This window comes from Coenobita brevimanus, chromosome 62, assembly GCF_032717465.1.
Source record: "Coenobita brevimanus isolate Jiangsu-jjx chromosome 62, ASM3271746v2, whole genome shotgun sequence".
NCBI lineage: Eukaryota > Metazoa > Arthropoda > Malacostraca > Decapoda > Coenobitidae > Coenobita > Coenobita brevimanus.
Window position 1 is genome coordinate 39,769,905 of NC_137015.1, and position 18,253 is coordinate 39,788,157.

General features: G+C 41.7%; 1 protein-coding gene across 1 annotated transcript in view; it reads left to right on the top strand.

Moving 5' to 3' along the window:
* The window catches only part of LOC145404047 (centrosomal protein of 104 kDa), a 60,072-nt gene that overhangs the window by 36,685 nt on the left and 5,134 nt on the right, over positions 1–18,253 (top strand). The window contains exons 7-13 of the mRNA XM_080275652.1: positions 6,107–6,227; positions 7,977–8,083; positions 9,135–9,254; positions 9,729–9,866; positions 11,306–11,446; positions 12,633–12,846; positions 15,916–16,058. Of these exons, the coding sequence (XP_080131778.1) occupies positions 6,107–6,227; positions 7,977–8,083; positions 9,135–9,254; positions 9,729–9,866; positions 11,306–11,446; positions 12,633–12,846; positions 15,916–16,058 (984 nt within the window). The remainder of the gene's footprint in view (positions 1–6,106; positions 6,228–7,976; positions 8,084–9,134; positions 9,255–9,728; positions 9,867–11,305; positions 11,447–12,632; positions 12,847–15,915; positions 16,059–18,253) is intronic.

Genomic DNA, 18,253 nt, shown 5'->3' on the forward strand with positions numbered 1-18,253 from the left:
TTTCTCTTCTTTCCGTCCACTTCCCAGTATGAAACGTCGGATGCCATAGTTCGTTCATCTTAACTTGGCCCAGATTTTCGTCCCATTCAAGGTGTTCCCGTAGCTCAGTGGCCGAATATGACTCCTGTACGTCCATTCCCATAGCACTTCTTCAAGACTTACACCATGTTCCAGTGTTAATCTCAGCATTGAAGATGGCAGATTTAGGCCAGATTAGAGTGAGGAGGGTATAGGTGGATTTAGTAACCAAGGAGATCCCGTCACCCTATGGAATTCAACCAACTTACCCTACTTAATTCAACCAAAACTCACCCTACTTAATTCAACCAAAACACCCTACTTAATTCAACCAACTCACCCTACGTAATTCAGCCAAAAATGTCACCCTACGTAATTCAACCACGTAACTCAGCCTAAAATAACCTAGATTAGCCTCACTTGACCGCTTCAGTACGATGATGTCTGTATGCTTGCTACTGCCTCACGGTCATTCACTCTCAGATTTGGCGCATACCAGCCTTCCTGAGAGATTTGACACACCGCCAATCTTCCTGGCACAATTTTAACACACGTTGCCAATCTTCTACTCGCAGATTTAGTACACCCACCTTCACCAGTTTTCCCGATACATCTTCCTGATGCAAATTTCATACATCGTCAGTCTTATACTGGAAGATTTGATATACATGTCCACCAATCTTCCACTTTCTTTGTATAAACATCTCCACGAGTCTTCCACTTGCTCTCTTTGTACAAACATCTCCATCAGTCGTCCACTCGCGATATTTGTACAAACGTCTTCCAGTCTTCCACGTCGCCAGTCTTCCGCTCGCTCTCTTTGCACAAACGTCTTCACCAATCTTCCACTCTCAGTTTTGGCACACAGTCTCCACGATTCCTCCACTTGCAAATTCAGGACAGTTATCACCGCTCCTCCACTTCAAAAATACACACACACACGTCTCTCTAATCTTCCACCAGCAAATTGGACACGTACCTGCCCTCCACCACTTCTCACCCGTCCCTGATTCTGAACTCTGCGGAAAAAGCAACCCCGATTTCCCTGATTTGTGCTTGTGGGCGGGCGAAAGTGATTTGGCAGCTCGTGATTGGCTGCCCCTGCGTGACGTCATCGGCTTCCTGGTTGGTCGCCCTAGTTATATGTAAACAAACGCAGGAAGTCATGGTTTTGCGCCGTCACCATTTTTTTTTTTTTCTATGCGTCGTGATACCGTGAGCTTTGTTTGAAATCTTCCTGTTAAGTTTCCAGACTTGTTTTGCGTGTGTGTGTGTGTGTGTGTGTGTGTGTGTGTGTGTGTGTGTGTTTCATTCACATTTAAATATGTCCTTCATGGTCTTTGATAATCACTTCAACATGATGATGCACCCACAGTATGCCAAATCCATTGTGTCCCTAACTGCGTCACTCATGAGTCACTGTACTTTTTTGATGGATAAAAGCTGGCAAGTTGCAAGCGTAGAGTTTAATGAGCGTGCGGGAGGTGTACAGTACTTCTGGGATGTGTTTGGGGTGTGTCGGGGGAGGGTTTTCCAAAGACAAGACGTATCTTTTGGGGTGGTGGATAGGGTGTGGGAGATGCGGCAATCAGAGGTGACCGTTGTCTTGTTCACATCTGTTCCTGCTACTTATAGAAAAATTTATTCTGGTTAAGAGAGATTTCAAGCTGGAGAAGGTGGGTATAGCCTTCATTAACCCTTTCACAACACGATGTATCCCCTGAACTCAATAAAATCGTCCGGAGTGAACAAGAAAGCACAGGACCGTAGGGAAGGGGTTGATCGTGTTTGGTTGTAGTCTTCATTATTTTCCTAACCCCCTCTCCTTTATTTTCCTTCGTGTCTAGCGTTTACTCTGTTCACTTTTCTTCATTTTTACGCTGTTCTCATTTTCTCAGCCGCCTCACCCCATCCTCCACGTCCATCTCACATTACACATTGCCCCATTTCCTTCACGCTGTGTATTTGTCCTTTCCTCTTTCTCCATGACACTGTTTTATTTTTCCTGTGCTATGCTTTTACGTGTTTTTGTTGTTGTCATATTGCGTCATTCTGTGTGTGTGTGTGTGTGTGTGTGTGTGTGTGTGTGTGTGTGTGTGTGTGTGTGTGTGTGTACCCCACCACAACACGCCATCGCCCTGGCATTCCCTTTGTACTGATATATTGGTAGGTGAGAGGCTAATGACAGGGAGATACGTGGCTGTGTGGGTGATAGATAGACTGTGGGTGATAGGTAGGCTTGTTAGCGTAGTAGGGTAGAAGTAATAGGGAATATATGGTAGTAATATGTTGAGGATGTGTATTAGTTTATGTATGTCTGTCTGTCTGCCTGTCTATCAATTAATCTGTCTTTGTCTTTTCACCAATCTGTCTGTCTGTTTGTCTCTGTCTATCTCTCTGTATCTGTCTACTTATGTATCCCCATCTTTCTGTCCGTCTATCTGTCTTTCAACTATAATTCTTAAACCCTTCAGTATGATGGCTCTGAGTTAGGTCATTCTTGCTGCGTCAGTACGATATAGGTCAGCATAGGAATGACCTAGTACTGGAGAGTCAGTCAGTCCCCTCTCGTTCCATGAATATTACATAGGCTGAATAAAATCGTCTGAAAATAGAAGTATTGAAATAATACAGACGTCATTCTACAGAGAGGGGATTAGCAATAGTATTATTTGAGGGATGGAGGAATATGCCAAAACTGATTCCTGTGACTCCTCAGTTGAGCAATATCATCTGTTAGTTGAAATGAAATACATGACACGACAGCAATGGGGAAATAGATAGCTTGTGTCCGTTACACACACACACACACACACACACACACACACACACACACATACTGTATATATATATATATATATATATATATATATATATATATATATATATATATATATATATATATATATATATATATATATATATGCAGCATGTATTGCAAAAATTTTAACTAATTTATCTAATGAGATGCAAAATTCTAGCAAAAAGTTATTAAGAAGCTCGGTGAAAAAACAGTACCGTAGTTAATTCGATGTTCGAATGTAATTATCAAAGCCTACAATTGCGAATGACAAAAATATTTAAGGCAAAAAAATAAAAAAAAGTATGGCCTATAGATACTGGATGCAAAGTAAAACAAAACAATGATTATTTGATTTGAGGTAACGCGAATGTCAGATTGCCGCCATGTTGCTAACTTGCAGTGTGGGTGAGGTGAAAACAAGCACAGTTGCTAGGGGATACACTCGCAAACACACGCATTGTCACTGTTCCTTACACCATCCCTGCCCTGCCTCACCCTGCCTTACCACCATGCACACTCTGGCTCTGCTGTACGTATGAAGGAGGAAGTTTTGTGAAGTAATTGGGAAAAGATTCTCTCTCTCTCTCTGCTGCACAGTATGTACGGTGTTGGGAGAAGTTTGTGTATTAAAGGAAAATAGGGTCTCTCTCTCTCTCTCTCTCTCTCTCTCTCTCTCTCTCTCGTGCAGGGAGGGTTGGGGGGTGTTAATGGGGAAAGTTTTCGTGTTAATGGTGAAAACAGAAATTTTGTTGTGTGTTCGACTGTAGGGAACACTTGTGGTTATAGATTTTTCTTGTAAATTTACTAATTAGTGATGGTTGATAGTAGTTGTTGTAGCAGTAGCAGTAGAAGATAAGGACTGAGTGATTAATAGTGATAAAAATTATACTGATTCTAAGTTCCCCTGTAAGAGCCGAAAGTTTATCATCATCATCATGATCATCATCATATCATCATCGTCATCAGTATCATCATCATCATCATCATCATCATAATCTTCACTATCGATATCATCATCATCATCCAAGGCTATATTCCCAGTGACAGTGATTACCATACAGTATTACAATTACTGAAGGTAGTGAAGGTGAATGAGAATGATAGTACCAATAATACACACAAATACCAGCAGTAACAATGAAAACAGTCATCATCACCATCACCACCATCTCAGTTTTTTACCGTCTGATATTTGACCTTGTATATGGATAATCATCGAAAGAAATGAAATAGATTAAAGTCGTAAATTGTGTTCAGCTAGTACGGGTGTCTAGAGAAATATTTTATGTGTATTGTGTTCAGTATAGTGTTTGTGGTGATAGTGTTATATTAAACCCCTTCAGTACGATGTTGCCATAAAATTTGTTGTTGCCATGTTACTTTTATCAGTGAGTGAATAATGCGTTAAATGGGATAAGCTTTATAATTTTACTTTATATTAATCGTTTCACCTTAGTTACGCCACAATACATTTCATTCTTGCTGCCTCCAGACGATTTTATTCAGCTTAGGGCGGTTGAGAGGGTTGATGAAGTGTTTGTCTAATCCCTTCTATTCAAAGAGCCACTCCTTAGCAGAATGAAACTTGTCTAGAGATGGCACGGAGAGAACTACATCGTTGGAGTGAAGGTGTTATGCCACGTCCTCTTCGTACAATTTTTCGTGTATTTCGTGGTAGTGTTGGTAGCGTGAGTGTGGTAACGAACTCTCCCCTGTTCTGCCCTATCTCTCCCCCCATCTAGTTGCGCTTCGCTACTCATTTACACACACATACACACACACACACACACACACACACACACACACACACACACACACCATCCCTCCCCCCACCCTCTCCCCTTTTATTCCTCCCTCTCCCTCCCCACTTTTCTTTCCTCCCGTCCTCTCCCTCTTCCCACCTCCCCTTACCTGCCCCCAGATCCATCACCTCTCTTCTTCCTCCCTTTCCTCCCATCTCTTCTTTCCCCTATTCCTCCCATCCCTTCCATTACCCTCATCTTTCCCAATCCCCTCTTTCCCCCTTTTTTTTATTTTTTCCACTCACCACACCCCTCCCTCCCCCTCTTTTCCACCCCACCAAACACCCCATCCCCCTCTTTTCCACCCCACCAACCCCTCCCTTCCCCTCCCCCTCTTTTCCACCCCACCAAACACCTCCATCCCCCTCTTTTCCACCCCACCAACCCCTCCCTTCCCCTCCCCCTCTTTTCCACCCCACCAAACACCTCCATCCCCCTCTTTTCCACCCCACCAACCCCTCCCTTCCCCTCCCCCTCTTTCACTCACCAAACCCCTCCCTCCCACTCTTTTCCACCCCACCAAACTCCTCCCTCCCCCTCTTTCACTCACCAAGTCCCTCCCTCCCCCACTTTTCACCCCACAAACCCTTCTGTCCCTCCTTTTTCAACTCCACTAAGCCAGCTCTTTGACACATTTGACCCACTCTTCACTCCCCTCTTTTGCAGCCTTCTAACCCCTCCTTCTCTCACATGTCCCACACTCATCCCTCTTTCCCCATAAACTACATGTCCCCCACCCATCCCTCTTTCCCCTTAAACTACGTCCCCCACTCATCCCTCTTTCCCCATAAACTACATGTCCCCCACCCATCCCTCATTCCCCATAAACTACATGTCCCCCACCCATCCCTCTTTCCCCCTACTAACCCTCTCTCTCCTCTTGTGACACCCACACCTTGTGACCCTAACCCCTCATTACTATACTCCACCCGCAGATGTCCCCCATCCCTCCATCTAACCCCACCTGCTCCCCCCCAGTGGTGCAGTGGGTGAAATATGTTTATTCCTGACAGAGACTTGCTTTCCCTTTTTTGCAAATTACCTTTTAATTTATTTAATGGCAGAATACAATAATACTTCATCTATGCATCATTTCCTTAATATTTCTTCATAAGTAGCAAGATATTTTATTACTCATGTCCCATCACAACTCAGCATAAATTATGGAGAGGTAGCATTTACAGCATTATTATTATTATTAATATTATTATTATTATTATTTTTATAAGTGAGAGTAAATCGGCTAGAGTACATTCATTGTGCAACTGGAAGAACTTCACTTTGATTCCAAGCTGGTCAGACTGTTAAGCAAAGTTTGTTTCCCTTATGTCTCAGTTCATTTAGCATTACCATGAAAGGACCTTCATGTAAAACCGACTCTCCTTTAGGGAAAAATTAGAACTGAGCACCAATTACCGTAAGTTTTTGCATTAAGGACCCTTGTGTGATCAGCAGTACTGTATAGCCTTTCTTGTGCCCACAGCCGGTCAGTGGTGGAGCGGGTGGAGGTGGAGGAGGAGGCGCTGGTGGGCCGAAAGGTCAACCTCAGCGAGACAGACAAGAAGGATGCCGCGCTACCCCTTGATGTCTTCGGCAGGGAATTGGTCAGTCATGGCTTTTTGAACTAAACTGACCTAACCTACTGTAGTCAGACCTAACATATCCTAACCCAGCCCAACCCAGCCCCAAACCAAACCCAGCAATCAGACACCTTCATGACATAGTTTATACTGTATTATGGCAAAAGCCTGTTCATCGTATTCATTGTAAGAGAGACCGTTTGGATTGATTGAAGAGTTACTTTGGCTCACCTCATTCACCTTTTACACCGTGCATTAATATAACTTTTTTATTTATTTTCTCATTCATTGTATTCCTTACTTTCGCTCATAGCTGCTTTAATCATATATTTCCTTTTTTTTTTTTTTTTTTTTTTTTTTTTTTTTTACGTGTCCGACTCTGGGCAAAGGCTCAGGGCCTATTTCTTGGGGGCAGTGGCCTATCCCAAGGCCCAGTAGTCCTCATAAGGGAAATAATAAGCTGTATATATTCCCCTCATTTCCCTTATAAATTACATTTCTTTCTTTGTTCCTCAGATCCTTTCCTTTTTTGTCATGTAAGTTTGCTTCACTCCCCCTTTTTTGCATCATATTCACTCTCTTCTTCTCAGGCTGTTTTATTTATGTTTGTTTTATTCTCATATTTTTCTCTTCATTTTCCTTCCCCTGTCTTGATTTTAATCAATTTTACATTCTCTGATGCTCCTCCTTTTGCTTCAGTTTGCATATTTCTCTCTCTTCTCATATCCTTTTGTTTTCCTGTCATTGGTTTGCTTTTATGCTCCTCTCTAGTTTGCATCATCCCATTTTATGCCCTTCAAATTCATTTAATTTCTCCTCTTCCTGATCACTTAATTTCCCTTCTTTCATCAGGCCACTTCACTCCCCTCATTTCTCAGGTCCCCTTCCTTTCTCACTCTTCAATTGCTTCATTACCCTCATTTCTGCTTCATTCCCCACTCTCCTGAGGTTTCCTTCCATGTCCTCATTCCATTTTCCTTTATTTCCCCCCTCTTGTCAGTTCACCGCACCTCACTTCATGCCTTACGTTCTAGTGGTTTAAAGAGCCAGTCAAGGTAACAGTTGTTTGTTACATGCAAGTTCAGATTCCCAAGAGGTGGCTTGAGGGCTTTTGATCAAATATGAATGGAAGGCACCTGTAACCTGGTGTCTGGAAGTTTTTTTTATTAGCTACATTTGTTTTTCCTGTTTAATTCATCTTGTTAAAAAAAAAAAAAAAAAAAAAAAAAAAAAAAAAAAGTGGTGTCAGATGGTCATGCACTCTTAAATGTTGTAGACCACCTGTACTCCTCACAAGGAAGATCATGGAATTGGTGGTGACCCTTGTTATATCAGTTTGTCCATCACTCCTTTTTCTTCCTTGTCATTATCATCATCTCAACCCTTGCTCCCACTGAAAAAGATAACTCAGGTAGAATCCAAAAACAAAGAAATCATGAAAGTAGGAGAGTGATAAATAGCATGGCCAGTGAAAAAGGCCCAACTGTTATTCAAGCTTTGGAATCCTGTCTCCACCTCACAAGCATAACCATCTGCAAATATTTCGTCTCTGTATAATTGTGTATAGATGTGCTTCATCTACATCCATCCATCATCTTTCATTGCCTCGTCAGGGACATAGAGGCTGGGGATTAGTCTGATTAGCCCAGACATTTAAACAAGAGCAAGTAGATGCTTCCTCCTTAATGGCATTATGTAAACTGTTACTTTCTCCCACATACACTTTTCACTACTCCCCAGCCTTGCTTCTCAAACAACACCTCTTGTCCATAGGTAGAGAAGATATACAGCAAAAACTACAGTGAGAAGGAGGCAGGTCTAAGGCAGCTTCAACAACACCTCTCTGCCTACACACCCGAGGCCGGCATCAGACCCGACAGGTGTGTAGCGGGTGTGGCACGGGTGTGTGTAATGTATTGGAGGATTGTGGTGTGTAGTAGCTGTGGGAGAGGAGTAGGTGGTGTGTGGTAGATATGGGAGAGACATATGTGATGTGTGGCAGCTGTGGGAGAGGTGTGGATGGTGTGAGGCAGCTGCAGGAGGGGTGTAGGTGGTGTGAAGTAGGTGTATAACAATTGTAGATGCAGTGTGGTACGTGTCAGTAGTATTTGGTAAATGTGAGGAGCAGGAGATGTATGTGGCAGCTGTTACCAGTGAGGAAGGGCTGTCATAGATATCGAAGTGTAATGCTTATTGATGAAGGTTGAGGGAGAAAGTTGTAGGTGAGGGTGGGTGTGGAAAGATTGTGGTAGGTGAGGATGGGTGTGGAAAAACTGTAGTAGGTGTGGAAGGGTCATATTGTTGTTAATGGATTTGGAAGAAGATGATGGAAATAATGATGGGTATGGAAAAGCAGAGAGTGGTATGTACAGTATTTACTCATATGTACAGAGTAGTATAGGTGTGGGAAGGAAGTAGTTGATGTGTTAAGGTGTGACATAGTTTAGGGAAGTGCAAGCAGGTGGCAGGTATGTAGCTAGATCTGGGGGTGTAATGGTGTGGAAATGTCATGTGTGAAGATAAAGGAAATGAGAACTGTTGAAAGAATATGGATGAGAGTGGGAGATGTCTGCCTTGTTTATAGTAGGTGCTTACAGGTAATCCTTTGTAAAGATGGATATCATGTACATATTGTATTATGGCAGCCACCAGATAACTTTAAATAGCTGAAGGGTGCCCAGACTGATGTAGGGTATATATATATGTAATGAATACTGTTATATGAAGTGATAAACATCTATTTATACTTATTACCATAATTAAATATCCTGTAGTACATTATTGCTTGTTGAACTTTATTCCTTTTTTTAGTGTGACATGCCAAATTTATATGCATTCAGTTTCTTCATTGTCAGGACATTCTCTTTACATATCTGCCAAATGATAAAAATGCCAGTGCCGAGAGATCAACTTACACTTGTGTGCCCGTAGATATGTCCGTGCAGCAGTGGTGCTGGTGCGCAGAGCCCTGAGGGACAAGGTGTACAGCGTGGGACTACTGGCATCACACACACTATCACATATACTGTCACACTTCGTATTAAAACACAAGTAAGTTAATTGTGGTGTTTGTTGGGTGATACATTAGTGGAGTGGAGGAGGAAGAAAAACATGTAACGTGTGAAAGAATGATGGGGTGCTTAATGTAAGCTGCCTTCAGGTGACTGCACTGAGTGACAAGCCAATTGGTTTACTGTATTCCAGGAAACAATTTAATGTACAGTACTGTGGTAGTTTTACTGGTAACACTAACCTTATAATTATTAAGTGGATGCCTGGTAGATGGGTCAGTTGCTCACATAATTCCATTTAGGGGCATGTGACTTGTCAGCCTTTTCTTAAATGGCAGGACTATGTAGCCTAACCCATTACATTCACCTCTTGATCTTCAGATTTCTGGGTTCCATCACACAGGCTAACTATCCACATGTAGCTTTATGTCACTTGTGGGATAGTGCTGTTTTATCAACTTTCATTATACTGTAGATTTTTTTTTAAACGTTAATGTCCCCAATTTTGATCCAGGGTTGCCAAGAAAGAGGTTGGAGCAACAGTGGACAAAGTGCTTCCTGAACTGCTGGCCAAGACTGCTGACAATGCTACCCGCACACAGCAGCTGGCCGTCCATGCCATTCTCACACTGTTGGACTTCTCACTTGACAGGTGGGGACACAGCTGTATGTAGTATCTGTACAGTGCCATTGAAAAGGTGTTTCAGGTCATATTGGTACTGAATAATCAGACCAGGCACTGAGCAAGGCTGTTTCTAAAGGAGGCTAAGGGTGTCATGAGTGAAGGGCCAAGTTGTTAGGGGGAATTAATATTTTTTTCCCTTGTTTCTATATGTCACAGCTGCCTTGTAAGTGAAGTGTGGGAGCCAACATATGTATGGTACACCCTGTCTCCAAGCTGCATAGTCTTACTACAGTACAACATTCTTGTCAAGTTCTGTAATCCTGAGGACACTTTGAATGATGCTTCACCCGAAGTTTAATGAATCAGCTGGCATCAGCAAGAAAAAAATGAAAAAGACATCAATATATTAAAGGGAATAAGGATGTCACTTCACAGTTTCCATTGTTGCCTTCTGAGGCATTTACATTTCTGCAGTCCTCCACACAGATATTTTCACTCACTCTCTTCTCATATTCTTACCATCTTAGCCTACCTGTGCACAGCAACCCACATATACATTCAGTGCCTGTACACACAGTACTTTGTTTCTCACAGACTTTATGCTGTAGCTCCATTTCACCATCCTTATATCAGTATGCTCGATTGTGCAGATATTTTCATCCTTAACGTTTTGTTTCATGATGCAAATTAACTGCTCAAAACATCAGTGTACTGTAATAAAAAATAAAAAAAACTATGTGGTAGAAAGCAGCAGTGTGTTATTTTACATATTTTGTGATTAAAAACCCTCAGAAAGTTCACCATAGGTAGTCATAGTTCTCCTGTAATGGGCTAGGCCTGAGTGTGTGTATTTGATGACATGTAAATAATGCAAGGCATCCCTTGGACATCTTTTTGTGTGTCATCCATTGTAGGGTTCTTGGAACTAGATATTTCTCTTTATCTTCATACGTTTAATTAGTTCTGTATTCTGTGTGTTATTGTGGTAGGGCTGAAAAATATGTCATCTTCAGTTCCACATTATTTGTTGTGTCGTGCAAACAATCACCTCAGTTTTTCAGTGACATGTAAATATGTCAACAATTCATTTCTTTTTGTCAGAGCTTAATTTTAGATAGAACTGTATAAAAAAATGGCCCATCACTGAGAGTCAGCTGAAGTTGGTGCAGTACGAAAGTTGAAGGTTGATGACTTAATTATGGCTCATGAGTTTTATGTCACCTTTTATTATTGCTACTGTATGTGTAAACTGTGTTGTATGTACTAATGATGTGTCATTGCCTTTGAAGGCATTTCAGTGAGCATTCAGTTGATAGCTTGTACTGTACTGTACTCTTATTCATGTGCTTTCATGCTCCTGTTTCTGTATCCTTCCCATTCTATTTATTAATGGGAAATATAATTAAGACAATTATTGATATTTTTATGTTTGTTCATATATTGATATAATTGTCCATCTTGAACAGAGGTGTGGGTAGTGTTGGAGGTGAGGTAACAAGACCGCTGACCTCCAGTGTTCACCCTCGTGCTGCCCTCTGTCGTGCCACCATCGTACAGAGTCACTTGGCTGCAAAAGGTGTTACGTCACTGCCCAGGGACAAGGAGAGGTGGGTGGAATACATTAATAATTGGATTGATGTGGATGGAGATCGTATGTGAAAGAGGTAGAAGAAAGCCATGCTGATAGAATAAGATGTTGAAAGAGGGAATTGGACAGGATATGCATGAACGTTGGTGAGAAATGAGATGCATCAAATGTGGGCTGACTTACTGAGAGGGTGTGTTGTTTTTGCTTAACCTCAGTCTTTCTGGCTGAGCAGGCCTGTCAGCCACAAGTAAGCAACTACTTCTCTGGGGCCATCATACAGGGACAGCACAGTACATACACCATGTACAGATCCAGCACCCCTTTGTGTAGATGGCATATCAGGGTTGAGACAGGGTCCTTCCCATGACCAGATGCAGGGAAACATGAGAATCTTTGGATCCTAGGTAGATGTGGCTGCTCCGCCCAGGGAGCACAGCATCAGCATGTATAGGCTCCTCGTGAGTGCCTGAGAGGGTATGTAGTGGGTAGGAGTGTTTTGTTGTGGGTCTGGAATAGGATGAGATGCAGCAAAGGTGAGGTGTTAGTTATGAGATGTAACATTAAGGAAGGGAGGGTGTGAAGAAGGTAGAGATGTAATAGGGCATTGACCCAGGTAAGTGGAATAGGATACAGTAAATATTTTGGGATAGATATAATAGGACGTTGACCCAGGTAAGTGGAATGGGATACAGTATATATGTTTTGGGATGCTGAGAGAGGAAGGTGAGATCCAGCAAGGATTTTGGTGGTTTACAGAGAGTAGATGCAAAGAAAAGTAGGATGTAATGGTCATATAAGTTTGGAGTGAAGGACATAGGAATATTTTATTCAAATGAATGAGAAAGCACAACAAGGGATGTGATTGGGGTGGGGCATTTGCATAGGAGTGTTCAGAGATGTGAAGATGGTAAGATGTAAGTTTGAGGGAATGTAATGAGGTGAATGTTGTCATTGTTGTTTACATATGTTGTTGCCACACAATAATCATTTATAGACAGGAAACGTTCTTTTACACATTATCCATTCCGTTTCTCTTGTGCCCAACAGTTTCCAGCAACCATTTGACATTAGGTTAAATTTCCTGTCCATAGAAGACCACTGCTGTACCGTTGCCAACTTCAGTATGGGTGTATTTTATGAGATAGCATTGTGTTGTTTGTTTTTATTTGGTATGTAACTGTGTTGTGTGTATGTTATCATTACAGTGGGTTCACTCCTAAGCACCTGGTGGAATTTGCACACTCAGCTTTCCGGCACCAAAATAGTGATGTGCGTAAGGTTGGAGAGCAGTTGCTGTTGTCGCTGTACACACACTTCCCAGGACCTGTGCGTAAGACACTGCCCACACAAGATGACCCTGCACGCAAGAATGTTCTCTACAGGAATTTGTTTGAGCAGCTTGAGGCTCTGGACAAGAAGGTGGGGGAAGGAAAGTGAGATTAGGCTAGGATGGGTCTGATAATAGCTGGGTAAACTGTCTCTATTATAAAAAAGAAAGGATGCTCTCCAAATACAGTTTTCCTAGCATCGAAATGAACTGAGCTTGAATTTGACTCTCCGTTATATTGTTTTTGTTTTTATTTTGGAAGGAATGGTTGCTGGCTCCTGGCCCTTGGTTCCTTCTTCTTTTGCATAGAAAAAAAAAAATACTATGAAATATCCAAAATGGGTGGATGCAGGAGACTACAGACCCTCTCCTTATACTGACAAAAGGATATGGTACCCTCCACGGACTAATAACTTTTTCGACACATGATGGGAGCGTGATGGTACCGAGACCTTTTTTTTTTTTTTTTTCCAAATGAGATCAAACTAGCTGTGTAATCTATATGCAAACATAGGATTTATGATTTTGGTGATGCTGTTGATGGTACTATTACATTTAGTTGAAATATGGTAGGGTAGGATGACAAAAAGCAAGGTAGAGAAGGCTAGTTTAGCTGCAAGCAAATAATTTAGATTTGGTTAAGTAATTACTGTTAAGAGCAGTTCATTAGATTTGGTTCAGGTTCATAAAGTTCATCAGATTGATTTATGGCCTTAGAAAAGCAGACTGTGCAGCAGTACAGTGCAGGGTATACTAATAGATAGATGCATTGAATTTGAAGGTCAGATATAATTGCAGGAATAGTTAGGGATGAAATGATTATGAGTGCTTTAGAAAAAGCAAGGCAAACATGATCTGTGTAACAAGATTCAATACTAAAGATTAGGGTAAGTAGATCAGAAGCTTAGGTCAGGCTAGGGCAAGCAGGGCTAGGGTTGAACAAGGCAAGACCATACAGATCAGATCAGGACAGGACAGGTAAGACACAGTAGGGTAGGACAGGACATGCTAGGTCTAGGCAGGGTAGGACAGGACAGGACAGTACAAGACAGGATAGGACAGGGCAGGCTAGGTGAGAATATATTACTCTGTCATTTAAGGTTTCAACTAAATTGGATGTGTTGCTATTTTTGGCTAATACATTTGCTTAGAAGTTGCATAGAAGAGGTATTACAAGTGTGTACTTCTGTGCTGAAATATGGAAAGCAAGAGTAAACTTGAAGGAGGAGGAGAAAATATATAATATCTGAGATTGAGAGGACAAGGAAGCTTGAAAGAAAGAAGAGATAAGGAAAGAAAAAAGTAGGATTCAACACCATTGCCCAGCTGCACATATCAGCTCCCTGTGAAAGTAAGTTTGCAAAGAACCAATAATTACACCCAGTCATTTATTAACTGCATTAATGTAATAACAAAATTTTTATAATAATCATATTACCAGCAGATAATTTCCTTAGCTTGGGGGAGATGTTGCAGCCAGGGTAAAAATAATCAACAAGCCCTTCAGTTTCTTTTGGTGTATAGTGTTCTTGCTACCGCCAGAGATTTTTTTTCGACCTGGGGTAACCTTTTATAGCGAAGAAATTAAGTGTTGTTTTGGGCAGATAATATATATATATATATATATATATATATATATATATATATATATATATATACAGTATTTTTTCCACTTTTTGAATTCTTTCCACATTGTTGGAAAATAGCAAGCAGGAGTGTTGTATTTGGGGAAGACCACTGAATTTCGGTATTACACCATTTCATTGTCTGTTTTTTTATTTTTATGTAAAGTAGATAATGTGATGCTTAATGAGAGAGAGAGAGAGAGATTTGTGGTGAAAGACAGGGTGAAAGCAAGCTGGCAAGGGAGAGACAAAACAGTGAAGAGGAAGTAGTAGGCAAAACAAAAAGAAGATGCAACTTTGGAATTTGAAATTACAGTAAAACTGATAAGAGAAAATTAATGAAAGAAGAGATGTACTTAGAAGACAAGCAAGGAATGTGAAGAAAAAAGGAAGGAGAGAAAATGAATGAGTGAAAGGAAATGTACAGAGGATGACATATTAAAAGTAAAACAGGAAAAAATACATAAAACATAGGAATAGTGAAAGGAGGAGGAATAATTTAGAGGGAGGAAAGGAAGAGGTGTGGTGAGAAGGTGAGGGAATGGGAGAGAGAGAGAGAGAGAGAGAGTATGCTGGAGATATTGATTGCAGTGGGTTGTGTTTGGTGTTCTGAGAATGACACGCTTTTAGTATATACAGTGAGGTGATCTGAGTACTCGATACCATGAACTGAAATACTCTGCACCCCCCCATCTCTCCCTCCCCCCCTCTCTACTCCTTTTCCATATCTGTCCCTCCCTTCTTCTCCCTCCTTCTTCCTCTCTACTCCTTTTCCATATCTGCCCCTCCCTTCTTCTCCCTCTCTACTCCTATTCCTTATCTGTCCCTCTCTTCTCCCTCTCCCTCTCACAACTTTTCCCCTTACCTTTGTTCTACACAGTACCGCCCTTCCCCAGCCTTCTTCCCTCATCCTCTCTCCCCTTTCTTTTTGTTATTTTTCCCTCCTATAATCATCATTCCTTTTTCCCCTCTCACTTCTCCTCCTCCTCTCCCCTCCTCTTCACTTTCCAGCTACTTGAATCATACTCCTTTAACTTTCTTTTTACACTTGATATTCCTCTCCCATTATCATTCTTTCCCTCCATTCCACTTCTCCCTCTCTTTCATTCATTTTACTTATTTTCTTCCCTATTGCCTCCCTTTACTTTCCCCTCCTTTCCTCTCCCTTCCCCTTCCTTCCATATCACTCTCCTGTCCCTTTGCCCTTCCCTTTTCCTTCACTTATTTCTTACCTTTCTTCATTCCCCTATCCCATCCCTTCTTCTCCCTCCCTCCCCTCTTCCTTCTTTCAGTCCATCTTCATTCACTCTCTTTACATCTCTTTACACCCACTCCCTCCTACTACACCCCTCTTACGTTTTATTTTATCTGTTTATTTATTACATCACCATCTCCTTCCTCTCCCTCCCACTGTTCACCTTCCCTGCTCCCTACCCTCTCCCCTCCCTCCCTCTGCTCTCTTCTCCCCATTCCAGTTCATTCACTCCATATAATAATGCATCATCATACACCACTCACTCTGTGTCCTCCTTTCAGCGTGAGTCAGTGCCTCCTTCCAGACCCCCGCCACACAGCTCCCCGCCTCAGCCCAGTGGTCCTCCACACCCTGCCACAAACACTACACCTGCGCACCGCTCCACCACAGCCACCACTACTGCAACGCCCACACACCGTTCAAGGTGAGGCTCAATGTTTTCTGAATATATACAGTAAATCCTTATCATACTTTACCCTTTTTATGTTTATTTTGTTGTCAGTTCTTCAGTAAAGCACAGAAATATGTACTGCTTAAAGTTCATTGCAACTAATACAGCTAATCTATTAGTTCTCTAACTTGTGGCACCAAGCATATGTATGGAAAAATGTAAAGTTTTATAACCATCAAATGTAGATGCCTGAGGTATGTTTTTATACAGAGGAAGGCTCTGAGGTCATTTTTATGCTACATTCTCTTCATATGATATGCAAGTGCTCATGAAAATTAGTTTGTGTGTGTGTGTGTGTGAAAACAAGATAACTCAAGACCTTAAAGAACAAGAAAAGCTTCCTTGAAATTCACACTAAATAGTTCTGCTCTTATGGTCATCAAAATATGCTACTTTAAACCGTTTAGTAAAGAAAGGATAGTAATTCTGGAGACAGTGTACCAAAGGCCATTCTCACAGTGCACAATCATGGAAGAGGTTTATGTGCCACTGATTCCCCATATATATTTTTTCCCCTAATCCTACACACCCTCTCAAATAGTGGTATTGGCAAAGTTGGTTATGATGATGATGATGATGATGATAATGATGATGATGATACTGTTGGATTTTAAACAAGGTGGTGATCATGTGATTAGAGACGTGGAATGGTGACAGACAGGGGAGGAGTTCAGTCAAAGGCAGAAGCAGGGAACAGTTAGATGGTTTGAATATTGTGAGACTTCAGTGATATTCCACAATTCACACTTTTAAAAACACCCCTGATAATACCCTCACACCAGTCTTGAAAGAAACAGCCCTAGCACTTCAGTATGGATGGTGGGTATTGGTGCTGAAGTGGTGACATGTGAAGGTGTGTGACAGGTATGGTAGGAGGACTGTTTGGCCCAAGGGAATAGAGTGTCAAATTTATGCCCAGAATAGGAAAATAGATTGAGACAAGTGTTGATTGAGTGATAATTAAAGATAAGCTCAAAATTGCAATAAAGTTTAGTGGAATAAGTGAGAGATTGAGAGAGAGAGAAAAAAAAGAGAGAGGGGGAGAAAGAGAGTACTGTTACTCTGATCACCACAGCAACAGTTATATAATTGATGATATTGATGTCTTGAGAGAGAGAGAGAGAGAGGGGGGGGGGACGAGTTAGAGGGAAAAAAAAAAAGAGGAAGGAAGAAAGGGTGACAGTGGAAAGAATAGGGGAGGAAGAGTGAGAGTGGTAAAGATGAAAGAAAGACAGAAGTGAGAGGTGGAGGAGAGGGAGGAAGAGAGGAATCTCCTTGACTATGGTTGCTACAACAGTATTGATATAAATGGTGACAAATGACACCTCTACTTGGAATCAGTGTGTGTGTGTCAGGGAGAGCGTGAGAGAGAGAGAGATTGTATGAGTTTCTTATGTGTGTGTGTTCTTAGATATTCACTTATTATTTTGCTGTGTGGTTATACAATATGTATTAGTTTTAATACATACCAGAACATTACTGTACTGTATTATTGTACTAAAGATTTGTGTAGCAAGTTTCCATTATATACCATAGTTATCCCCACTTCCCCTCCAACTCCCACCTCCCCCACAACCCATTCTTCCCCTCCCACTTACCCGCATCTCCCTCCTCCCCATCACTCCCTCCTCCCTTTACCGCCCTCACTCTTCTTTGCACCCCATCCCCCCTCATTCCTTCCTTTGTTCCATCACCATTCTTTTCTCTTGCAGTTTTGTTTTTTTTTACCTTCTCCACTTCCATTTCCCTATCTTTCCTTTCCTTCTCATATTCATCCTCTTTCTCTTCCCTCCCCGTTCTCCTTTTCTCTCTTCCCCATTTTCCCCTGTGCTCTCTCCTTCTTCTACCATATCTGCTTCTCCGTTTTCTCTCATCATTCCTGCTTGTGTCTTCTAATTCTTGCCTGTCTCTTCTCCCTGCTTCTCCCAATCCTTCCAGTACATTTTCATCCCATCCATTCCTCTCCCCTACATCAATTACCTGTTATTCTTTTTATTCCACCTTTATTATTATTATTATTATTATTATTACTTGGATGGGTGACCGCCTGGGAACACCAGATGCTGTTGGCATCCCTACGTGTCAAGTGGGGTTGGTGGAGGATTAGTGCCCCTCCCTGTAAAACAATTAACTCTAAGCCCTTGGCCACCCCGTCTGGGATACATGGC